This window comes from Candoia aspera, chromosome 11 (assembly GCF_035149785.1).
Source record: "Candoia aspera isolate rCanAsp1 chromosome 11, rCanAsp1.hap2, whole genome shotgun sequence".
In the NCBI taxonomy this organism is placed as follows: domain Eukaryota; kingdom Metazoa; phylum Chordata; class Lepidosauria; order Squamata; family Boidae; genus Candoia; species Candoia aspera.
Window position 1 is genome coordinate 9484894 of NC_086163.1, and position 26407 is coordinate 9511300.

A 26407-nucleotide genomic window follows, 5' to 3' on the forward strand; every position below is an offset into this window, starting at 1 on the left:
TGTCCATCTCTCTCTCTCTTATATACAAGCCCATGAGCACGTTTCATTACTGCAATTAGCGCTTTGATTTCATTTGGTTCTTAGCGACCCCGCAATGATTCCAGTAATACGGGACGAGACCTCGGCTCGTAACGTTTGATTCTTGACCTGCCCCGCTTTGAATGGTAATGCATGAAAAATTCATGGTGTCCTTGGAGTTTCTGATCTCGCCGCATTCCTGGAAACCCACCTGGGAGCTCAGGCGCTTTGGCATCGCGGCGCTTCCTTTCCAGCCACCTAGAATCGCACCTGTTGCCCCCGTTACTGGTGTGATTCCTATTTGGTTGCGGATGAGAGCGAAGTACCAGGATTCAGGCAGGACCTCTCCTTCCAGCCCCGGACAGGCTGGCGGGGAGAAAGCAAGTGGAAGCCTCGCCGAGTGGAAGCGCTCGCTTGCGCCCTCGCCCCCGACCTGCGGGAAGGCGCCCTTCCACTGCGCGCTTCCCGATTGGAGGCTCCGCCGTGCCCCCCGCCCCGCCCCGCCCCTCCCCTGCAGCCCCCGGGGGGCCTCCGCGCCGCGCTGCGGAGCCAGCCAGCTAGCCGGGCAGCTGCGCCGCGCGCCTCGCCCTTCCTCCGCGCGCCGCTGCCCCAGCGCGTTTCCCCGGGCTGCGCGCCGGCCAGGGCGGAGGCGGGGAAGAGGGGCTGCCCCGCGCCGCGTCTCTCGGGATGGGCTGCCCCGCGCCGGTGCCCGCCGCTGGGGGCGGTGCAGCGGGGGGATGCCAAAGCGGGCTGCCCCCAGCGCTGTAAACATGTGGTGGGGAGTGGAACTCCCGCTGCACGGCTCGGCTGCTGCTGCTGGTGGTGGTGACGGAGGCGGCGGCGGCGGCGGCGGCAGGTAGAGCCGTCCTCCCCCGCCCTCCGCACTCCACCCCGATGTCCCGCGGAGACACCCGGGCGTTGCTTCCAGCTCTTCCTGTCGACTTTGCCCGTGGCGATTGGCAACAGCCCCTCCATGCACGCGCTCACCCTCCTCTGGCTGGGCAGCGTTGCGGAGGTAAGTGGGGCACCTCCGCTGCCTGGCCAACGGGCGAGGGCGCCCGGCCAGATCTGCCCCCTGCCCCCGGCCAGCAGATCAGCCACTCCTCAGATTCTTCTCTTTTCTCTCTCTGCCTGGGGGTTTTGTCTTTTCCCCCTTTCTTTCTTTCTCTCTCTCTCTCTGCAGATTCTCCAGTTGTGCTGCCTCTGTTGCGGCGCTTTGGCGGCAGCGTTAACCGGTGACAGCGGTGGCCTCGGCGCCTTCAACCAGGGTTGGTATTTCTTTTAACCACCAAATCTCAAGCAGGGCATCAAAAGGAATGCCCTTCTCACCTTGCTAGGGCCAGAAGGAATGGAAGAAGAGCCAGGTTTGGCTGGGGAGGCTTTAGTTTGTAATACGGGGTTATTTTGTTGGAATCCCACATGGGCAGAAGTGGGCCCTGGCCAGTTTCCCTTCTCAGCCTGCCCCAGCTGCCCCAAGTGGTCCCGGACAGGTGAGAACCTCAGTATAGCTCATCTACAAAATGGGGCTTTTCCAGTGAAGCCCTGTCTTGAAGTGCTGCAGTGGAGAAGATCCAAGGGTGCACTGGCTAAATCTGTGGACAAGGTGTGTTAAACTGCTGTAGCATTGTGTGGATGTTTGGTGTATTACTGGACTATGGAGTATTCCTACCTCAGGTTACCGGATGCTGAGAATTAGCCAGGGCTGGGAGGCTGCTCTGGTCTGCTAGCACAATCCTTTAATCTCCCTGCCTGTCCTTCCTGAAACAAAACCTAAATACATGCAAATAAAACTAAGACATACTTGGGTCTTAACTGCTGCCTGTGTCCCCTTCCTCTCCCTCTGTTGTAAGCTCCCTGGGGTGTAAACTCTTCCCTTGTCTTCTGTCAAATGCAATTGGTGCTGATGCTTTCAGTATTGAGCATTATTCTACATTTGTGCTTCCTGGGGACCTCTGGAAGAGAGCTGCTTAGAAGCAGAGATGTTTGGTCCGGCACTCTGGCTGGACTCACAATGTTTTAGAAAGCAACTGTTAGACTCTTAATACTAATGGGGAAATAACTGTGGGAACTGCAAACTTGCACCCACATCACAAAGTTACTTTAGTTAGAAATCAGGTGGAATGGTATGTGGAAATGACCTTGGGAGACAGGGGAAAGAGCCAAAGATGGGACAATCATTATGTAAAAGATATCTCAGTCCACAGAAGGAGAGGAGGCATGGGAAGCATTTCGAAAAGGTCCCTCCCTATTTTTCCGGACAGTAAAAGGATAGGAAGGGAGAAATACTTTCAGACTTGCAAGATTCTGTTAATGTAACCTTACAATAAAGCTAGAGATAAGTTACGTAACATCAGGTCCATTTGTTTCCACCCTGAGTTTCAAGGATGAAGAACAAGGCTATGTGAAACAAGTATATTTAGTTCTTAATTAAACTTTCTTCCTGAAACTCAAGGGGATGGACTTAACACTCCCTCTCCCAGTGTTTCCTCAACAAAGGAGGAGGTGAGGTAGATTGGACTAAGAGAAGATGTCTGGCTACTTCTATGGTTGAGAGTAGATTTGAACCTGGACCTCCCCAGTCTTAATTCAGCACTCCAACTGCTCTCACTACAATGGCTATTCGGAAAATGTACTTCCATAGAAAAAAGATGCAGGGGAAAATAATTATGGGTCAATACTAGAGCAAGTTCTATGTCAATGCATACTCATAACGTGAATGAAAAGAAAGAAATCCAGAGGGAGACCTTAAAAAGAGGAAGAATGAATGGCTTGTAAGAAAAAGGTTAGTCTCACTTAAAAAAAAAAGTCAAAGCATAGCAACAGAAAGAATTACTTGAAAATCAAGCATTTCTAACTCTTTGCTCAGAGAGAGAGAGAGAGATTGAGACTGAGAATTGGGAGGGAGGTGGGAAGCTAGAGAGAAGTCGCACTCTAAGAAAACATGTGTGAACAGGCAAGGAATGATTCCTAGATTTCAAAGAAAGCAGGAGATGGAAGGCCACCATTGACTGAAAGTTAATTTCACATTAAAAAGGATGCATAGGGTTCCAAACATTTCCATGGTGTGCTTTTTTGCATTCCAGTGCAGGCTTTTTATGAAGAATTTTAAACCACTGGCGTTATGTGCTGCCTTAAGATATCCATGCAGGGCTGTGCAGCTGTGGATATCCCAGTCAGTTTAGGAAGATTGAAGTACAATGTATTGACTAGGCATGTTAATGAGCCTGGTTCTGTGGTGAAAATGCGTCCTGGTGTGTGAAGTGTTTGCTCTGGAGTGTTGCAGCCTTTGTTAACTGGGGGAATTCCCCACTCATGCAGCTGCTTGTATTTTTGGCTACTGGCCTTGCTTAGCATCCTGAGGTTCTGATTAACATTGCTGGTGATAAGTGAGATGCTCTCAGCATAACATTTCCCCTCTCTACAGGAAAAAGCAAGCAATGATGCCTCCATTTGCAAGCTTGTTAAGATGAGGAGATAATAACAGCTCCATTCAAAAACATCTTTGTTTCACCAGGCAAGGGGAGGGGGTAGCTTATCTTCCCAGCTTATGAAATAGAGAAGAGCAGTATGGCTTGCTTTTTTGCATTTATTTCTTTGAGTTCTTTTCAGAGTTGTTTTTTTTTTAAAGCCCAATATAAGGAGGAATTTAAAACCCATTATTAATAAATGCAAACTAATGAAAACACAAAGAATATAATAATGGCCCTCTAAAAATAGCTGGCTTAAAACCTTAAGAAGCTTAAAAAATTAAAATACAAGCTGTTATCAGAGGAGATCAGAAGGCAATGTAGGAGTGCAGTTGAGTGCTTGGGTGAAGAGATACATTTTAAGCTGGAGCCTAGAGCTTAAAGGGCTTGGCACCAACCCTAACTTTCTTGTTTTGGACATTGCTTCTCAAATGCCATCACAGAACCATGGATATCTATGGCACATTAAAAAAACAAACAAGAATGATGGGCCCTTCTAAGCCCCTATGCCCAGGGTTTTATGACATAGTAGAAGGATGTAGAAATAGAAACAGTTAAGGGTGTTGTTAGAATAAGTTACACTTGGGAGCTTGCTATCCTATCATATGCACAGTCTGACCATCTTTGATGTTCTTCCATACAAATTATTCTCAGTAGGAATACTTATGCAGTGAATCCAGGACCAGAGTCAGCTCTTGATAGACTTGGCTAGTTGCTCAGGGTCACCCTGTCCTGCTCTTTGTTTATTCCACCCTGCTCCAGCATAATGCAGATGGATCTGCCCATCTTGTTAACTTCCCACAAGCCCCCTGACTTGACAACCATTTGGGGGATTGTGGGAAATGAAGAGGAAGAGATCAGCAGCTCAATGTTGCTTGGCATATTTGTACAGTATGACAGCTGGATGAAGTTTTTATAACCTGTTGACAGAACAGTCAGGCCAGCAAAGGACTCTGCAGCTAGAAGTCTTGAAGCCCGGAGAGAGAGGGATAACCTTATTATGAGGATCATTATTTGCTAGGTTTCCTCCAGGAGCTCAAGGTAGGCTGGCAACTAGGGTCTGTGTCACCCTGGGCAAACATGGATTTCGCTCCCATTCTGGCACCACCCCTGTACTCAAGCATTTCCCATGGGGTAGGTTAAGCCGAGAAGAGGAAAGCTGTCCAATGAGGTTCCAGTGAGGATGATCCTTTGCCATCACATTCAGTTAAATGACAAATGTCTCCACAAGAAAGACCAGGAAAGTCTGCAGCTGCAGCATTCTTTCTCTCCTAGCAGGACTGATCCAAGAGCAAGGAACAAGCAAACTATATTTTATAATTTTTGCAGTTGACCTGGGAGAGGGGTGGGGGGCTTGGCCCCAAACTATTTATTTTATTGGCTTTAACGTATAAGATGCTCTAATCCAAACATGGCTGTAGGTGGCTCATAAAATAACACAAATGTTAGAATAAAAGGATGCTGTCCCAAGGCACAGCCAGCAGCATCCAAATATTTCAGAAGAATTGTGCAGTCATGGCTAAATCGACAAGTGACAGACTCCCTGTTTCAGCCCAATGAACGGGTGTTGTGGCCATGTCCCTCTAAAAGTTTGGCTCTGAGGATGTGTCTCATGGAAGGTAGCTTTCAAAGGAAGCGGGCTAAACCAATAGACCAAGAGAGACACAAAGATGCCCGTGGGAGATGAAGCCTGGCGGCTAACCCCATTCTTAACCTTCTTCCAGATTACATCTTTGTTACTCCTGTTGAGGTGGACTCCAGCGGATCCTATCTCTCGCATGACATTTTGCACAGCGCGAGAAGAAAGAGATCCACCCTGAACTCAAAGGCTTCCTTGCACTACAGGTTTTCAGCATTTGGACAGGAACTGCATTTGGAGCTCAAGCCCTCAGACTTTCTGAGCCAGCATGTGACTGTCCAGGTGCTTGGGAAAGATGGCATTGAAGACTCTCAGGATCATGACATTGAACAGTGTTTCTATCAGGGATTTATAAGGAACTATAGTTCTTCTTCTGTTGCCATATCCACGTGCACAGGTTTGGTAAGTGTTATGTGTTGTCAGTCTTTTCCCCTTCCACTACACTTGTTCTCTTCCATTGGCTTAGCAGGATCCTCCTTCCAGGCCTCCAAGATGTGTTTTGCTGGGGAACTCTATACGGTCTTGTTAAGAAGCCAGTTATGTTATATCTTATGACATGAAGGCCAGATTCACGGTCTGGGTTTGCGCATCATGCTAAGTGATTTATACCTTTTGGCTTTAGCAGGATGTGTGAATCCTTCTGTTGTGGTTTATAAGCTATGCTTTATGGCTTGGCAGATTTTTGCAAACTCAACCAATTGCGATTTGTTGGTAGGCTATGTTTAAACAAACTGTGGCTTAGTGCAATGTGGGAAGCCAATCTACTGTCAAAGCTCTCCAGACAACTGCTGTGAGATCTTCTTTTTGGCACATTTATCAAAATCTTGCAACATTTGCCTCCACCCCACCTCACCCTTAATTTCTTGGCATTCAGCAAGAGTTTTGGATAGAGATTATATCACTGCATGAGAAACAGTGGTTCTCCAATTGATTCTTGAATAATGGGAACACTTGGAGGGCAGATGTTCATCCATGGGAATTCCTTTTCTGCATCAAATATTCCAGATATATGTATGACACAGAGATGGGCAATAGTTTATTAAAGTTAAGGTTTATCATGCATTGTACAGTAGATATTATCTTTAGTCTCAGTCTTACTACTCATTTGCCTATATGATACTCGTAGAATGAATCCCAAATATTGTAATGAAAAAAGAAGACTCCCAAAGGAGATCTTGAGATTCAAGACTCTTGGCCTCTGTTCCATAGAAGGGCCCCATCAAACATTTTGTTATGTAGTCTTTGAGATTGGGCATTGTGGAGTAACACTGATGTATCTTTGTTTGCTGTACAAGGGAAACACAGGGGTGCGTAGATATATGTATGCATGATCATACAACTTTTTTGTAGTTGAGGGTTGCAGTGGGACATGTTGCAGGGGGCATGCTTCAAAAAGTGAGCATAGATAGACCAAAACCGAGAAAGCTTGACCAAATTAAATCTAAACATAATTCAGTCCGATGAAGGCCCAGTGTATTTAATACTTTTTTTTCCTTTCTGTCAGCTTTTTAAAAATCTTTCTGCAACTTAGTGGAGTTGCACTCAAGGTGTTGGGGAGGCGTATGGTGTACCAATCCACAGTTTGTGTACCTAGTCCAACTTAGCTGATCTCCAAAAATTAAACTTAGTTCTTAGACAGGGATGACCAGGAAATCTCAGGACTACAGGCTAGACTGAAAAAGTGAAGAAAAATCCTGAAGAAGCTAAAGGAAGAATACTTTTGTATTGTTGCTAAGAAATGTCATGGTATGCATGAAATCATCAGGAAGCAAGCTTGGTTTAAGGGAGGATTTATCTTTAACTAGCCTTCAGAGGACTCCTCTTCGAAGGAAAGTCGAGTTCCTTGGGTTAAACAGTAAGTCCATCTTGGAATATTTGCAGTGGAATATGGGCATCTACTGTGCTAGAGTAGATCCATTTGAAGTCCACCACCATCTGGCTGTAAAGATCTCTTTGGGTATAGAATCACTAACTGTACCAATACAATTCAGTGGGGTAAAGACAGCAGAGAAAACAAGTGGCAAGGTAAAGGAATGTAATGGAGTACTCAGGAGTACTGTATGAATGTTCTAAGGAGCCTTTCAGTACGGGCTAAAAAAATTCAGAGGACTACTAGATGGCAGCAAAAACTTTTCCCTCCTCCTTTGCAGAGCCGCAACTGTGTGTGGGGGGCAACTGTGGCATGTGCCCCAGGTGCTGCGCTGGTGGGGTGCCAAAATAAGTGCTGATGGGGCACCAAAACGAGTGCTGGGGGGGCACCAAAATGTGTGCGGAATCCATGTTTCCCTGGGTGACACAGACCCTAGTTGCAGCCCTGTTCCTTTGCTGCCCTCTAATGATAGTCTAGATTTTTTTCAGTGCATATTTGGTGGTCATTGCTGCATGATATGGTCAGTGATTCTTGAATGAGGATTGAGGAAATCAGTTTAGTTCTGTGGTAGACAGCATGCTTTGTATTTAGGTCTTAGGCTCAGTTCTTGAACATCTGCCTGAATGTGCAAAGAAAGATCTGACCACCCCCATCTGTTTGGAGAACTGTTGTAGTCAGCACAGATGGGGAAGAATAGATTGTCTCACTGGGATTCTTTGCCACTTCACTTGAATGTTCACCATGTTACAGAGTGAAAAGCAGTACACACCTGTATTGTTGGCTCATCCCTTGATATTGGCGTGCTATCTGCAGAAAGACTTAAGTGGAGCCCTAAAGATTGCACAGTATTGCTGAGTTCATGGAGGAGTTTGATCATACAGCTCTCCAAAGCAGAGTTTTTGGATCTTACTCTGAACACCTGGTACTGGATTTGATGCTGAGTCTTGCAGCGGATGAAAGGGTGTCATTGGGCGACACAGGGCGACACAGGGCGACACAGTTGGAAATCCCTAGAGATGACTAGTTTTTTTTAAAATAATGAATTTTGAATTATAATCTGAGCATGCTGTTGGTTGGGTACCAGTGATGTCAAAGGACCTAATACCCCCCAATGACATTATCATACAAATTCTGCAATTACATACTTGCATCACAGCAGTGGGTGAAATCCATAAGTCATGGTATTTGTGTGATAATTTCATTATAGGTGTTGTCATTTGCTGGGCCTACATATCAACCAGCTATAATGTGGTTGGTTTTTGACTTGGCATGTTGTATGTATCCAGCCAGTCACTGCTTAGTAACCAAATGAACTATACCTTGATGTGATGTGTGAACCCAACCTCTGATATCAGTGAGATGCTTGTGACTGCCACCACCCGTACCCCCTCCCCTTGCCACAATTAGGTTGCCCTTCTTTCCTACTCATTTTGGTCATGGCAATTAAACAAACAGTTGCCTTACATGGTTGGCAGCACTAATCATTCCATTGTTCCTTTCATTGGCAGTAGCTTCCCCACAATGCAAATGCAATGGCCTATTCTTTCAAACCCAAAACATCACAATGGGATTTGGAAGCAATGGCATTTTAACGGACTGCAGAGATTCTTTGATCTTGCTTGGTTTGGAGTATATGTGTGAGCAATTCAGAAAACCCTGTCCCTCAGCTGCTGGCTTGCTACTCCTGACTATGTAGAAAATTTATTGGGAGAGACTGACAGAAAATCTCCGTGTAATATCACTAGAAATGAAGAGCAGAGGAATTGCGGCTTTCTTGCAGTCATACTTATGAGTCAGTACAGAGACATCTGCTTAGGACAGAGCTGTATCTGGCCAACAGAAGCAAAGTCCAGAGGTCCAGCTCAAAAAGGCAATAAGGGAAGAGCAAAGCAATGAGCTTACTGTATATGCTTCTTAAATTGGCATTCTTTTATCTGGAATCAGGTTCGGTTCTCTACATCCTAAAGAAGCAGGGTTGTAAGTAGTCTGTCATGAGTCACATGTTGCCCAAACATGGTTCTGAAGCTCCCCAGTGGGAGAAACATGTAACTCTTGCTAGAAAACTGTTAGCTTTCAGAGGGCACTTGAAATGTATGACTTAGGACCAAAGGTTGCCTACTTTTGGTAGAGACATTGTTAGTAATCTGTAGAGCAAAATTAGTCATATTTTATCTTGGGTTCTTCCAGTGGCCAGTCATGCTGGTTCAACAGTGTCTGTGGCTGATTTTTTTAGCCTGGATCTTGGGATTGGGGAGCGCCTTAAGGAAAAACCAACCTCAATTTTAAGTGTTTCAAATATTTCCAAGGTTTTTGAGACCCATTTTACTCCTTAACCCCTCCCCCCAATTCTCCAAAATGTTCCTTAACCCCCTCTCCCCCCAACTCTCCATCTGAAAGTTTTGATCCCACTCATGAGCTGGGTCTGATAATGAAGTGCTTGGTAGCCCGAAGAATCTCAGGTCTTCACATTCTGTAGAAAAGGGTCCCAACAGTTCTGTCCCATTTGCTAGCTGAATTCCCCCAAATTGTGAAACACTGATTGTTTGATTATATGACAGGACATCTACATAAAACAGAGTCTAGAATCTTGTGCAGTTTTTCCATATATCACTGTTAGATGGCCGAAAAGCTGCAACTGGATGCATTAGCTGATTCTACTGATGTTGTTCTTCAGTGATACTAAGCTCCATTTTCACTGCAGATAATATTTTCATCCATCATGTGTAGTTTGGAATTGTTTTATCTTTTCCTGTTTCAATTATGCAATTGCCTTGGTTGCTTCAATCATGCCAAGCTGCAGTCAGTAGCATATCTTGGAACTTCAGGGTCCAAATTGCAGGGTCCAAGTTTATTACCAGGCTGACTTCCTAAAGAAGAGCACACCTTTGATTTGGAATTGCTCTCAAGAAATGAGATGGATATGATGAAGATAACCAGGATTATATAATCCCACTAAGGATAATCACATCATTTATGGGTGATACTGGATTCCTTGGGACGTCCTTTTCCTCTCCTGAGATGCTCCATTTCCAGAGTCCTTTTTTGTTGTTTATTCGTTTAGTCGCTTCCGACTCTTCGTGACTTCATGGACCAGCCCACGCCAGAGCTTCCTGTCAGTCGTCAACACCCCCAGCTCCCCCAGGGATGGGTCCGTCACCTCTAGAATATCATCCATCCACCTTGCCCTTGGTCGGCCCCTCTTCCTTTTGCCTTCCACTCTCCCCAGCATCAGCATCTTCTCCAGGGTGTCCTGTCTTCTCATTATGTGGCCAAAGTATTTCAGTTTTGCTTTAATACCATTCCCTCAAGTGAGCAGTCTGGCTTTATTTCCTGGAGTATGGACTGGTTGGATCTTCTTGCAGTCCAAGGCACTCTCAGAATTTTCCTCCAACACCATAGTTCAAAAGCATCGATCTTCCTTCTCTCAGCCTTTCTTATGGTCCAGCTCTCGCAGCCATATGTTACTACAGGGAATACCATTGCTTTAACTATGCGGACCTTTGTTGTCAGTGTGATGTCTCTGCTCTTCACTATTTTATCGAGATTGGTCATTGCTCTTCTCCCAAGGATTAAGCGTCTTCTGATTTCCTGACTGCAGTCAGCATCTGCAGTAGTCTTCGCACCTAGAAATACAAAGTCTTTCACTGCTTCTACATTTTCTCCCTCTATTTGCCAGTTATCGATCAAGCTGGTTGCCATAATCTTGGTTTTTTTGAGGTTTAGTTGTAAGCCAGCTTTTGCACTTTCTTCTTTCACCTTCATCATAAGGCTCCTCAGTTCCTCTTCGCTTTCAGCCATCAAAGTGGTATCATCTGCATATCTGAGATTGTTAATGTTTCTTCCAGCGATTTTAACTCCAGCCTTGGATTCCTCAAGCCCAACATGTCGCATGATGTGTTCTGCGTAGAGGTTGAATAGGTAGGGTGAGAGGATACAGCCCTGCCGTACTCCTTCCCCAATCTTAAACCAGTCCGTTGTTCCGTGGTCTGTTCTTACTGTTGCTACTTGGTCGTTATACAGATTCTTCAGGAGGCAGACAAGATGACTTGGTGTCCCCATACCACTAAGAACTTGCCACAATTTGTTATGGTCCACACGGTCAAAGGCTTTAGAATAGTCAATAAAACAGAAATAGATGTTTTTCTGAAACTCCCTGGCTTTTTCCATTATCCAGTGGATATTGGCAATTTGGTCTCTAGTTCCTCTGCCTTTTCTAAACCCAGCTTGTACATCTGGCAATTCTTGCTCCATGAATTGCTGAAGTCTACCTTGCAGGATCTTGAGCATTACCTTACTGGCATGTGAAATGAGTGCCACTGTTCGATAGTTTGAACATTCTTTAGTGTTTCCCTTTTTTGGTATGGGGATATAAGTTGATTTTTTCCAGTCTGATGGCCATTCCTGTGTTTTCCAAATTTGCTGGCATATAGCATGCATTACCTTGACAGCATCATCTCGCAAGATTTTGAACAGTTCAGCTGGGATGCCGTCGTCTCTTACTGCCTTGTTATTAGCAATGCTTCTTAAGGCCCACTCAACCTCACTCTTCAGGATGTCTGGCTCTAGCTCACTGACCACATCGTCAAAGCTATCCCCGATATTGTTATCCTTCCTATACAGGTCTTCTGTATATTCTTGCCACCTTTTCTTGATCTCTTCTTCTTCTGTTAGGGCCTTGCCATCTTTGTTTTTGATCATACCCATTTTTGCCTGGAATTTACCTCCAATGTTTCTAATTTTCTGGAAGAGGTCTCTTGTCCTTCCTATCCTATTGTCTTCTTCCACTTCCGCGCATTGCTTGTTTAAAAATAATTCCTCATCTCTTCTGGCTAACCTCTGGAATTTTGCATTTAATTGGGTATATCTCCCCCTATCACTGTTGCCTTTTGCTTTCCTTCTTTCTTGGGCTACTTCTAGTGTCTCAGCAGACAGCCACTTTGCCTTCTTGGTTTTCTCTTTCTTTGGGATGTATTTTGTTGCCGCTTCTTGAACAATGTTGCGGACTTCTGTCCATAGTTCTTCCGGGACCCTGTCTACTAAGTCCAGTCCCTTAAATCTATTCTTCACCTCCACTGCATATTCCTTAGGAATATTAGTGAGCTCATATCTAGCTGATCTGTGGGTCTTCCCTCATCTCTTTAGTCTGATCCTAAATTGTGCAAGAAGTTTGTGATCTGAACTACAGTCAGCTCCAGGTCTTGTTTTTACCGACTGTACAGATGTCCACCACCTTTGGCTGCAAAGGATGTAGTCAATCTGATTTCGGTGTTGTCCATCTGGTGAAGTCCATGTATAAAGCCATCTCTTAGGTTGCTGGAAGAGAGTGTTCGTTATGCAGAGTGAGTTGTCTTGGCAAAATTCTATCAGCCTATGTCCTGCTTCATTTTGTTCTCCCAGGCCATGCTTACCTGTAATTCCAGGTGTCATTTGACTGCCCACCTTAGCATTCCAGTCTCCCGTGATGAAAATAACATCCCTTTTAGGCATGTTGTTCAGTAGGTGCTGCAGACCCTCATAGAACTGCTCTACTTCAACTTCTTCAGCATCTGTGGTTGGGGCGTATATTTGGATCACTGTGATGTTAGATGGCTTGCCCTGAATTCGAATTGAGATCATTCTATTGTTTTTTGGATTGTATTCGAGCACTGCTTTAGCCACTTTACTATTAATTATGAAGGCTCCTCCATTTCTTCTGTGGTCCTCTTGTCCACAGTAGTAGATCTGGTGGTCATTTGATGTGAAGTGGCCCATTCCAGTCCATTTCAGTTGACTGATGCCCAGAATGTCTATCTTTGATCTTGACATCTCACCAATAACCACATCCAATTTGCCCTGGCTCATAGATCTTACATTCCAGGTTCCAATGGTGTGTTGATCCTTAGAACATCGGATTCGCCGTTCACCACCAACACCGTTGGCCGCTAGCCGTCCTTTCGGCTTTGAGCTAGCTGCGTCATCACGTCTGGGGCTAGTTGAGCTCATCCTCTGTTCCTCCCCAGTAGCATTTTGACCATCTTCCGACCTGGGGGTCTCATCTTCCGATGGTATACCGACATATCTCTGGTTGTACTGATCCATTGAGTTTTCACGGCAAGAATACTGGGGTGGGTTGCCATTACCTTCCCCAGGGATCGCATTTAGTCTGACCTCTCTGTCATGACCTTCCCGTCTTGGGTGGCCCTTCATGGTTTAGCTCATGGCATCATTGAGGTGCTCAAGCTCCAGCACCACGACAAGATAACAATCCTTCGCTGAAGCAGAGTCCTTTGGGAAGGAGTTAATATTAATAATAGCATTACCTTATATAGCTTTTTCTTGAGGAGTTCAGAACAGCTCCCAGAAATGCAATTAAAGAAATGTTAAATAAAGCCTTCAATAGTAAACCAACAACCCTTTAAATAATACATGCAAAAATAAAAAAAAAACACTATTCATTTTGTTTATGCATATGCATACATACATTTACTTGCCATTCAAAGACACTTGTCTGGTCCTGGAATTGTTATCCATCAGATGCCTGGATGAATAGGAATGTCTTCAGTTGTTATTTAAAAACAAATGTTATGGTGGCCCACTGTATTTCCTTCAAAAGAAAATTCCTATTGCCATTAAGAAAGACCTTATAATAATGATGATAATACAGCCACTGAAAAGTATGGCCTTGGAGGGAGTCTAGACTGAGAAACCTGCATTTATCTAATTGGTCAGCAATCTCTTACCCTCATTTTTTGGGGAGCATTTATTGCCCCTTTACTCCCCTGTTACAGATCTAGTCCAGTGTTGCTGTGTCAACATAATGAAAAGTACCTGGTTAACTAGCAATCCAGGGTATGTACAAATGAACTAACAATCGAATAGATATGACCTAGTTAGAGATTCCTTGGATAAGAAATTTGCTGATTACGTTACTGTCTGCCTTTCTGATTCTATCAGTGTGGAAAAGGGGTTTTGCTTCTTTCTTGCCAAATTCTTTTTTGGCAGGCCTACTGTAAGTTTGAAGTGCACAGCAGGTGAACCGTACAGATGTGTCCTGACCTTGATTTGACTAACTCTGCTCAGGACTGCTGAAAGTGAAATTAGTTTGGGTTTTAAACAGTAAGGTATGTGCATATAGTCCTATAAATGATGCATGGAGGTCATATGGATGTGGAACAAGTCGGATGGCAATTGCATTTGGGTTTTCAGCTGATAAGAGCAAATGTCCGACAGTCATTGATGATCTGGTGGAAATACATTTTCTGCCCTTATGTTACTTGTCTAGATGATAACAATCAATACCATTAGACAATACTTACCTGTCTTATCTTTATTATCTTCAGAAGGATTTTGACAAGTGCTCAAAACTGCTATGAATTGTTGGAGCTCACTATGATTTGCTTGAAAAGCCCTCAGAAGCTTCTCAAGAGACATACAGTAGTTGGCCAGATACAGATGTTCAGTGAGTTTGTGGACATACATTCATAGGCTTTTTGTTATTGGGTTTTTAGTGATAGGCAGAGAAATCCGCCTGCATTTTAAAGAATCAGTTCTAATTCAGTTTGATGAAGGAGATTTTGCTCTTGAATTCTTGGAAAGGGAAAGATAATTGTGGAGGAATTCTGTGTAGACTGAGGTTATTCAGCATTTACTGAGTGACAGGATAACCAAAGTTCTGTCATTTATTGTACAATCATTTCTCCATTGATCTACAGCCTTCCATTAAATCCCAAGGGAAGACATCAGAAAGGGAGTCCTCCTATGGAATTTCTTTTGTTTCTCAGAGCAGTCCTAGTGACAGCACTAAGTCCTGCCCTTGAGAAATTGTGGGAGGCTTTCTCCCCCTCACAGAGAAATTCATTTTCTCTGCCCACCAAATGGGTGGAATTTTTTAAAGGTCATTTGTGTCCCACTCTATATTTCCCCCACTCCCAGCTGAATTTCTGAATAGGCCGTACATATATCCAAGTTACATGTGTATTGGATTTAACCCTGTGATCTGGAGTCCTGGTTTGGGGAAATGTTTTCAGACTGGAGAGGAGATAGTGAGTATACTCCTATTTCTCCATATCCATTGGTGGGATCCTTTTGTGTGAAAGTTTAGGCCCTCTCAGACCTGCCCAAAGAAAGGTCTGATCTCTCCCCAAATTTAAGGATATTCCAGGGCCATCAAAGGTCCAGTGGACAATTGGAATCTGACCACTTTTTTTTTTTTTTTTAAAATATTGGTCCATTTTTTAGTAAGGCTTACACTATAACACATCCCTGCATATTTTTTATCAGGGCTTTGCCCACTGCAAGTCTTGGCCATTGGTTTATCTCTGGTGCTTGCAGGCACTGTGCAGAAAGCCTTGATTGTGTTTCCTAAAATCTTTAAAAAGAACGACCGCTCATTACTTATTGGGATGTGATGCTGTTAAACTCATGAGAGTGTGGCTCTTGGTCTTGAAGAGGTTGCACACCCCTACTTTAGAGGCAGCACAGGTGTTCTTGCAGCTAGCAGGTGGTAAAGTGCTTTGGCTTCATGGTGGAACTTGCAGAGGCATTCGCTTAACAGTTGCCTGCAATTCCTGAAGACAGCTGCAGCCAACGATAGGACCCTAGATTCATGCAGTAGCAGCCAGCTCTAAGAAAAGGGATGCTTGTTTTATAGGAGTTAAGACATAATGCTTTTTTGTGCTCCTGTAGATGCTCTAAAGCACAATTTTGTCTATAAACTGGCAGCACTGCACAGTTCTTAGAGCTAATGTGCAGCAGCAAATGACGTGAATGTCAATGGAATGATCAGGGTTCTTGCATTAGAATCAAAACTGTTGGTCACCCTCTCCTTTTCAAATAAGCACACACTGGATTGTATTTATGGGAAGAAAAAGAACACTAGTTTCCTGGATCGAGATGCCCTCCGGACAGTCACTTATGCACTAATCATCTCCCACATAGACTACTGCAATGCGTTCTACATGGGGCTACCCTTGAAGAGTATCTGGAAGCTTCAGCTGGTCCAGAATGCTGCCGCTTGGGCAGTTGTGGGTGCCTCAAGATCGGCACATGTGACACCACTGCTGCACGAGCTGCACTGGGTGCCAGTCTGCTTCTGGGTCCAATTCAAGGTGTTGGTTATGACCTTTAAAGCCCTACATGGTATGGGGCCAGGTTACCTGAGGGACCATCTCATCCCCTTAACATCGACCTGTCCCACCCAGTCATGCAGAGAGGGCATGCTACGGACCCTGTCGGCAAGGGAATTCCACTTGGCGGGGTCCAGGAGGTGGGGCTTCTCTGCAGTGGCACCTGCCCTTTGGAACATTCTGTCCCCGGAGGTGAGACAGGCCCCTTCGCTCCCGGCCTTCTGGAAGGATTTGAAGACCTGGTTCTGCCGCCTCGCCTGGGATGGGAAAGGCAATAGCTCTTCCTGGGGGTGGCTGGTGTCGTAGAGTCCTCCCTACTGAATGTAATCTCTGCACTTGGATTTTATATTTATATTTATTATTTTAGTATCTCGGTTGTTTACTTTGTATTTTTATATGTTGATGCTGTTAAATGGTTAATTTTATTGTAAACTGCCCAGAGCCCCCCTTTTTGGGGGGAGATGGGTGGTGATATAAATTGGAATAATAAACAAACAAACAAACACACACACACACACACACACACACTAGTTCCATGCAGAGACATGCAGATGATGAAAGCTGCACTGAACCATTGTGATGCAACCTGTGTTGGGTATGATATAATGATGCAAGTATGGAATGGTGAAAAGTTGGTTGTGCATGTTGGGACACACGTTTGAAACAGTGGAGCTTTCATCCTGGATCCCCCACATGGACATCTCTGGTTGCACAGCCATGTTTGCGGTTTTGCACTTTTCCCTGCTTTCAAAGAAGGCGGCAGTATGGAATGTTATTACCCATTCCATATGCTTTCAATTAAGCTAGTCCAAATAGCAGGAACTGTTTAAAGTTAATATTATAATTGAAAATGTTTCTTCTAGGTAATTTTTTTTCAAATATCACAATTAAGGGGGAAGTCTGCCAGTAGTTGGGAACTGTAACAGATGAGAAGGCTGGGAAAGATTTCTTGGTTAGGAAGGCAAGTGCAGAAGTGTAGCACCTGTTACACTCAGGGAATTTCTTTTGGGGGAGGGTTGAAGATAACAGGGCAAAACCAGGCACAAAACAGTTGGTGAAGTATAAGTAGCATTTTTACAGTGAGTGGAAGATGTAGAGGGATATCTTCCACACTGTTGTATGAGGAGGCTTACTTTGTGTTGTGTGAGGAAGACAATTTAACTTCTTGCCTTCCAACCCTGCTGTGTTGGTACTATTTAAGACTGACCTGTGACTTACAAAATGGATCCTGTGATTTATAGTGTGAATCCCCCGTCTGAAGACTAAACTTTTGTATATCATTTTGCAGAGATCAGAAATACAGCATCTGCAGCTGAGCTGCCCAACCTCTTGTGACACTTCGAGATGACGACTGTGGAATCTTTGAATTAATTTTGTAAAAGTTACATGATATTTTGGTGCCCTTGCCTGAAATATTGCAAAGTTTTGATGTTCAATATTGTAGACATGTTTAATTACCTGTTATGACATGTCCAGCCTCTGAAAAAGGTGCTGATCTCTGATCTCACATTGACTATTTAAGAAAATAAAAGAATGAAGAAGGCTGCATTTGAATGGAGAAGCCACCCAGTGTTGTTTTGGATTTGGGTGGCATCTAAATTTAATGAAGAAATAATAATAATAATAATAATAATAATAATAATAATAATAATAATATAATAATAATAATAATAATTTGTTAGAGATAGATTTCAACCTCACCAGAGGATTTATTCTTTTTGCCAATTGGTGAGGAAAAAGATGTTTTATCTTTTCAGCTTTTGGGGAGTGAGAGGAATATTTTGTGATATATATCTCCAAACTGATGAGATGATGTTGTAATTTCAGACACCCTTAAAGGCCATTTTTTTTATATTGTCATAAATAAATCACGATCATGGAAGTGTGAATATGAAAAATGTCTAAAGTACCACAGGATCAGACTGGTGGGAGCAACCTTGAAATGAAGGAGATGAATTGGTTCTGTTTGAAACAAGTCTTTTTGATATATCATTACAGCAGCTTATACATCTGGAACAAGTGCTGGTATATTGGTTTTAAGAAAATGGTGCTTAGCCTATGAATGGAAATTGGAAATCATAATCCTTGCTTGATCATCTGTGTGTGTATGTGTGTGTGTGTGTGTTTTCTCTTGGGGATATTGCATAATATGTAGCATAATGTGCCATTCATTATGACCCTTGGGGAGAGCGATAGGTCCAGCTCTTACAGCTATATTTTAAGGACATACAAAGCAGCTTTAAATTGGTTGAGATTATTTGTTCACCAGCCCAATAGTGTCTATTCCAATTGATCAAAGTCCATAACTGCCAGCACATTTCTTTACCTTTAGGTGAAAGCTAGAGTATTGGTTCTGTTTCATGTTTCTTCTTTGCCCATCACGAAAGGCATGGGGTGGTATCCCTTCATTTCTCCAGTACATCATCCCTATTAATTGCTTTAAGAGAAGTAGGAGTGTGCAAGAAATTGGAATTCAAACATTTGGAACTCAAAACATGCCATCCTGAGTTTGAAACAGTTGTTCTGAGCTTGAAACTGGCCCTCCTTCCATTCTGGAAGTGTCAGGAAATGATTGTAGAACTTTGATGGTTTTGTCAGAATGACCAAATGAGCATTTCAACATCACAGGGCAAGCCTCAACCCTTACAGTATGTATGTGCATGTCATGACACAGCACATACCCATGGAAAATGCCCCAAGCTGGAAGTCTTCTCTGCTTCAAGCCCAAAACCTCTGTTTTGGACTGAAAAAAATGGAGCTGTTTTGATCACGAAACTCTTCTGGAATTGTTGGAATAGCTTTTTTTGAGCTTAAAACAGCTGGTCCAAGCTTGAACTATTTTGCATACCTCTTATAAGAACCGTTCAGGGGTGCTTTATACATCCTTCAGTCAGCAAAGGTGAAGGCTGGCTAGTGTTTGGTCATCCGTTGGATGTCTTCCTTAGGGAAGGTACATATGTACTGGATGAACTTTGTGCCAGATGAGGCAGGAATTCCTGCCTTTCTACTACATCTTTTAGGAAGAAGTAAATGATGCCAAGAGTGGAAATAAGGAAGGACAGTCCTGGCTCCAGATGTCATTCAGCTCACAATAACAGATGAGCGGCTAGTTCTGTGACTGAGTCCAGATCCAATTCTCCACACACAACTTTGAGGGATGGAATTTGGGACTCCATCGGTGTGCAGGACAGATGTTTGACTTCTAATTAATACCACTTCCACAGGAGTTCAGACCTAGGAAGCTGAGGATGAAACAGAGTTTAGCCATCTGAGGAATGGTAAGGTGAAGCTTGATAAGACTGTCTAACTTCTTCAGCTAGACTGTACACAGAAAATATTAAATGTTGTTAGATCCGTTTTCAGAAGCATGACTTGTAGGAACTAGACCAACGATAGCAAGATGAGATAAGTGTCACACAGTTAACGGTAGCCTTGCTTTTATAGAAGTTTAACTGAAAAGAATCTGGACCAAATACAGCATCTATGTTCTCCCAACACTCTTAATTAAGTTGCTGAATTAATCCACATTCTGGGTTTGCACAATGCAGTGAACCCATAAATTAGACCAAAGTATGGGCCTTCAGACGATGATCCTCTCCTCCAAACCCAGACTCCAAGCCCACCCCATTAACCAAAGCTAAAACTGATTATGCTCTAGACCTGTTTGAGACCATATTGAGTTACTTCCCTGAAGAGCTTCACACTGTAGGAAAGGCATGGATCTCTTTGTTGAAACAAAGAGTAACAAGAGTTTAACTTGATAAAGCACTCTTCCCCTTGAAACCTCTTTGAGTCTCTTATCTTCCTCACTAGCAAAAGTTCTAGCTTTGGTGAGTACTGGTGAAGAATGTAAGGAGGTGAATTTGCCTCATCTTTTGCTTCTCTCCATTTTCTTCAGCAGCTCTCACCAAAGCCACAACAGACTTCTAGGAAGACCATGCACATGTTCAGGAACCTCCTCTGGTATTTGCAAGTGCCTGAGAACAGTGAGAAAAAGCTGTAAAACAGTGCAAACTGAAGCAACATGGCAATTTTTCATTTCTCTTAGCAATGAGAAGGGCATATTGCTTCACAGAACAGCTTTGAGGACCTGCTTTGCTCTAACCTTTATTGAAGTAAAGTGCTTCAGCAGAGGTCTGACATTGTGTACAAATGTAGCCATTAAGTCTTTATCTGGCCTGATGAAATGAACTTTGTGCCTCAGTGAATGTGCCATGTTTACTACCAGAAACAGGACAACTTGAATCAGGAAATTATTTTATTCAAGTGGAGTAAATCCTGCCCAAAGAGTCAGTGTCATCAGTTCTAAGCAAAATAGAAGTGTGAAGTTCAGGCTTGCCATTTGATTTTATGAAAGAATATTCTGTGACTATTCCCTTGATTAGTTACTGTGGGGAAACATGACCTTGGGTCAATTGATGGATCTTACATAACAATGTGACCCTTGTTTTCACACATGTACCTTTTAGCATTGATGTGGGACTTTGGGGGGTCCAAAGACATTGTTGCTATTAAGATGATGCTACAGGCTGATCCTTTACAGTATGTGAGTTAGTTATCTGATATGGAGATACAGGAAGCTGGATCATATCAACTGCTAGTTTGATCCAGTGAAGTCATTCTTATGTAATAATAATATGAACCTTACTGAACACACATTTCTGATGCACCGTTGTACATCAGTTGAGGTCTGTATTAAGTCATGGATTCAGTTACAAATAGGAAGCAGCTTGAAGATGCTAGAACAGGCTAATTTCATGACCACTTGGCATTAACATAATTCTCACCAAATACAGAATGTAGGTGGAAGGTCAGACCATCATACTCAAACAACCAGCTGTTGCACATACAGCACAGCCATCTGGTGTCTTCAGCAGTCACAGCTATTTCCTTGCAAGAATTTACTGGTTTTGCGACCAGTTTATAATAATTGTAAAATAATAAAAATAAGTAGAATTCAGGCCATTCTTACTGCTGAATTGTTGGATAACAGAACAGTGTAGCCTTTGACCAAAGGATGCACCAGCAGTGAAGATCTTTGGTACCTTCTCTCTGTGTTTTGACATCATATTTTTTAAAGTCTTTGTAGACTTGCAAATACAGCTTAGTCTTTCATATAAAATGATGTGTTTGGACATGTGGACATACTAGTTTGTCTAATGAGCAGTGGTGCTGCTGTTCTTCACATTTCTGTCTAAATGTGTGGAGGTCAGGGAAAGAAAAGAGTGGGCTACATAAGTATCTCATTCCCTTCTGCAGAAGTTGGCAATTTCTTTGGATCAGGGGAATACTTGCAACACTGGAATCATGTGTGGTTCATTCCCAAAAAGTTGCCATAGTAGGCTGATAAATACCTATTTATCAGAAGGCCAAATAGGTTCTAGGATAAAAGGTAAAGGTTTCCCTTGACGTAAAGTCCAGTCGAATCCGACTCTAGGGGGCGGTGCTCATCTCCGTTTCTAAGCCATGGAGCCAGCATTGTCATAGACACTTCCGGGTCATGTGGCCAGCATGACGACTCAGAATGCCGTTACCTTCCCGCCGAAGCGGTACCTATTGATCTACTCACATTTGCATGTTTTCGAACTGCTAGGTGAGCAGGAGCTGGGATTAACAACGGGAGCTCACCCCGCCGCGCGGTTTCGAACTGCCGACCTTCCAATCAACAGCTCAGCGGTTTAACCCGCAGAGCCACCGCGTCCCATGGGTTCTAGGATACTAGAAGCTTATATTACATGTGTATGTGTCTGTCTATCTAGGCAAATGGGACAATGGGACTGGCACTTACCAATAGACAATTCTGGGGGCATATTTGTATTTCTGAGTCTCATGTTTTCCCTGCTCTTCTCAGTTTGAAACCCTCCACATATTCACTGAATACTTGAAGAGAATTTCAGATGCCTTTAGTTCCAACATCTTTGACATGTGGTCTTGGCTTAAATATTTTTATAGCCTCTTTTGTGGGTGGGTGGCTTAGCATGTTGCCTTCTATAACTATGCATTAAATTTGGATAAAACACTGAAAGAATGAATCCTGTAAAAAGATACCATTTTTTTAGCTAGATACATTGGAATTCATGTTAATGCATGGTTTCTTGTACTGTGATTCTCATTGCTTTAGGCTTCTCCATGCAAAACTTGAATGATTTATAGCAACTAATGATGTGCAGCTTATAATTACATAAAACTTTGTTTCTTTGCCCAGATAGGAAGATAGGATGTTTTTTGATAACAAGGCCCAGACTAAAGAATTTCCTTTCCCTAGCGTGCCACTTGTGTAACTTCCACACAGTGTTGCTTAATGCAGAGAATTCCATGTGGTGATATACTTGCTCAACCAGATGTCATGTTCAAATCCACCAAACCATGGGTCTTAGCAAGAATGGGCAATCTGTGGCTCTCCAGATATTGCATAACTTGAACTCCCAACAGTCATAACATGGTCAAGTGTGAAGGATACTCAGTTGTAGCTTGACAACATCTAGAGGATCACAAGTTAGTATCTTCTACCAATCGAAGCAAATATCTTCATTCTAGTTTTTCCAATCAGATACACATTTAAGGGGGGGCACATGTTTTACTTTACATGCCTCTGTCTGACATGCCTCTGTCTGACATTCTCAGTTTGCCTGGTCAAGTCTGTTTTAAAACACAATAATTGTAAGAAGTGAGAGCAAGTTCATGCGTTACCTAGTTCCTTCTTCACTAGGGAGGTATGTTAGTTATTCCAATTATTGAATTCTTTCCAAATCTGCATCTAACACATGTAAATCAGCAAGTGTGCATTTCATGTACTGTAGATCTGTGTTCTCCTTTTGTGCACTTTATTAGTGGTGGAAAAATATTTCAGCCAGATTTGCTTCAGGTCCACACATTCCTCAATCCCATTTGGGGTGGATTCCCTCGTCTCTATTTCTGATTTATAGTAGTTACGTTTTACTGTATGTCTGAATCACACAAATAACAGTAGTGTGCTTTCAGATACATCTGGTTGGCCACTTCTTCTCCCAGAACACTGGACTAAATTAACTTTTAACCTGATGCTTCATTATTCTTATAAATTCCTCTATACCCATGCAGTGCATCCCATATTCTTAGGTATATTTTGCAAATCCTCATCATAGTTGAACTTATGGTTAAGATATGATTCTACTTTGCCAGTGACCAATGGAACAGCTTGTCGTTGGAGCTGAGGTTGTCCCACTCCTTGTTACAGTTCAGAGCTGTAATTTATAGCTGAAAACTGTAATTAATTTAAATTGATAAATTAAAAAAAGTATTCAGAACATCCTTAAGTGACAATTCTTGTCGCTGGTCCATGATCTTTTCTAGGCTAATCAAAGAACATGCTAGTTTATTGGTGGTCCTTGAGACCATCTTTTGGGAACATGCTGTTCTCAGCAGCAAACTTTGGAAACCTTCCATTCTGCAAAGGTTTTCATCAAGAAATGATATTCATAAGCTTGAAACAAAACAAGCAAAATCTAATACATGCCTGCCATATGGCATGAAACTATTAATGATCTTAGTTCTCTTTGCCTTTTCTCTGACTTCCCAGCCCAGACTTGTTTATAAACATCTGAAAAAAAAAGTTGGGGGTGGAGATGGGAGTCCTTCCTAGTTCCCATGTAACTCTTTTAATTTCCTCTATGACTGCAGCCTTTAAGTTTCTGCCAGACAGCCAATGCTGGATCTGCTTTGCAGATGACAAATGATCTCCATACAGTGAGCAGTTTGCAAGACAGCCTTCCACAAGCAAGTGCATGTGCCTGCAAAGTCACAGCATATAGCTGATTTTATATGGGGTTTTGGAATTGGAAACACATCATGTGCGGTGCTAAATGGAGCATTAAAAAAACGGGCCATGATCCTGAAAGAAGCTGCACTTGGATGATGGAAAAGCTCATTCAGAGGAACCTCACTTATTGTCAGCACCAGATAGAAGTGTCCTCGAGCAGGTGCAAAAAGCCTCTTCTTCAACATTGAGTGCTCACAAGAGATTCTACCCCATATGGAACTGAGAGAAAGCATCTGTAGGTGGTAGGTCCACAGACACTCTCACATTTTGTTTTTATAACTTGAGATTATTCATGAGGTCAGAGGAAGTAATTTTATAATCTTTCACATGTATTTATCCAGAATAGCCTAATATTTCTGACCAGCCCCTTCTCATAAGGCTTTGGATTCTCCTTGATTTGTTTTGGCCTTACACACAGGGGTGGTCAACTTCTTTTAATTCCAAGGTCTTCAGAGAGTGCTCTGAAGACCTTTGTGATGTGGCTGAAAACACTTGCCCCTTTTTAAAATGGTGTTTTGGAACTGAAATAGCTAAAGATGCCAAAAGAGCTACATCTTTGTGTTCCTGCATATCTTCTGTGTTTACTGGCAATGCTTTTATGCCATCTTTCTTTCTGTCTATAAGAACAGATAACTTGTAGCTTAGCAAAAACCCATGAAGCTGGTTTTATAATCTTAAGGTTTTGGTCCAAGATTCTGTTAGTTTTGGCAGAAAATGAAGATACAGTTGTCATGACATGCTTTGCTATTAAAATCTAGACATTATAGGGATGTGTCTACCTGTTTGTGAAAGATCTAAAAGTTAAAATGGTTATCTAGAGTTCTCAGTGTAGTGGGGGAAAAAAAAAAACTTGTGGATAAAGGAGAAGCCTTGATGTTCAGTAGAAATACAGCTCTTCTGGAATTCAGGGTTAACAAAGCTTGAATTGTAGCCAAGGAGGAATTGAATCAAATGCTTTATCACCCTTTATATCAGAATGAGATTCAGATGGGCCAAGAATTTTTTAAATGGGCAGTTGGTCGGAAAGGGTGACATTTACTATCTCTTCCCCTGCTGACTCCCACAGACATGCCAAATAGCCTTATTTTAATCAAATAGTGGGGGGAAGGTGAAGAAGAGATGCTATAAATGTCTCTACAGGTTTTTTTTTAAATACAATAAGTACTTCTGGAGGAATTGTAATGGTATAAGGAACAACAGAGATTCCTGTTTGACTAATGAAAGCATGGGGCAGCAGATTCCAGAATAGCAGTGGGCTCTGCTTCTGACCTGCAGCTGTTCATCTGAAGTTCTCAGTAAAGATCAAAGGTGGATTAAGCAATAGTGACCATGGAGTTCACTGTTTTAATCATTTGCAAGGCATGACGAAAGGAAGAAGGGAACTGTGTCATTTGGCCCACATTGTATAAGACCTTAGTGCCTGACTTGATAATCCCCTTTGGTAGGACTACCAGATCTCGGCTGTGAAACAAAAATGAAAACACCACCAGATGACCACTAGATAGTAGCAAAGAGATACAGAAAGCTAAAACTTTGCTGCTGTTTAGTGGCTGTCTGTATTTTTGCAACCCAGATCAGATAGTCTTGCCTTTGGTGGTGAGGTTGGCATTTTTTTACCCAACACAAAACAATTATGCAGTCAGCAGCTGGGCATTTACTTGACATTAGTAGTGATGATTCTCGACTACATTATTCAATCATAGGTACTTTAACTCAGGATCTTATCCAAGCATTTTTAGATAGTTGAATCACAAAAGTAACCAACATTTCTATTTCTTTGGTGCTTGTTTCTATGTTTCTAATGGCGGAATACTTTGCCAATCCTGTTTTATTTGAATTATGGATATACCGAACACGTGCATTTCCACATATTCATCTACATGGTAGAGCCATCATAGCCAGTCCTGTGCTAAAATTTGCCTTTCATTTTTTCTGAAAGGGTTTCATACTCTGCAGGTTATTTCTGTCTTTCTGTTTTCCCCCCCCAGGATGAGATTTGCTTTTAAATATACAGATAGTGTTTCTGAGTTTATATGGTTGTTGAGAGTGGCAGATGGCATGACTGCTTTTTTCTGTGTCACAGGTCTCTCTTGTTCTGAAGCCTCCATAGCTGCGCACATTTCCTATTTTGAAGAAACCCCATGAGAAGTGTCCCTTCCTGATAGCTTCTCTTGAGATGAAATAGAAGCAGGAAAAGCCAGGGAGGCTGCCGAGCACTAAAGAAGTGATTATAAAATAAAAGAGACACACTTCCCATGGCCATCTCATGACTAATACCATTCTTCACATGTTGTGATGGAATGTGAGGGTGACCTTGGGGAACAGAAGGAAGAGGTGCTGCCCAGGGAACAATCAGACAAAAGGAAAGGGAGTCCACCAGAGGGTAACAGTCTGAAGAAGAAGCTTAGACTTAAAGAAGACCCGCCTTGACCACTCAAGTGATAAATAGGGAGGGCGGGAGATTTGTACTTCAGACTTGCAAGGTTCTGTTAATGTAGTCTTACATAAAGT

The 26407-nt window shown here is 42.8% G+C and overlaps 1 protein-coding gene across 1 annotated transcript in view; it reads left to right on the top strand.

Annotated features, from left to right (window-relative positions):
- Positions 1 to 991: 991 nt before the first annotated feature.
- The window catches only part of ADAMTS18 (ADAM metallopeptidase with thrombospondin type 1 motif 18), a 104025-nt gene continuing 78609 nt past the window's right edge, over positions 992 to 26407 (top strand). The window contains exons 1-3 of the mRNA XM_063313094.1: positions 992 to 1033; positions 1202 to 1286; positions 5210 to 5526. Coding sequence (XP_063169164.1) covers positions 992 to 1033; positions 1202 to 1286; positions 5210 to 5526 — 444 coding nt within the window. The remainder of the gene's footprint in view (positions 1034 to 1201; positions 1287 to 5209; positions 5527 to 26407) is intronic.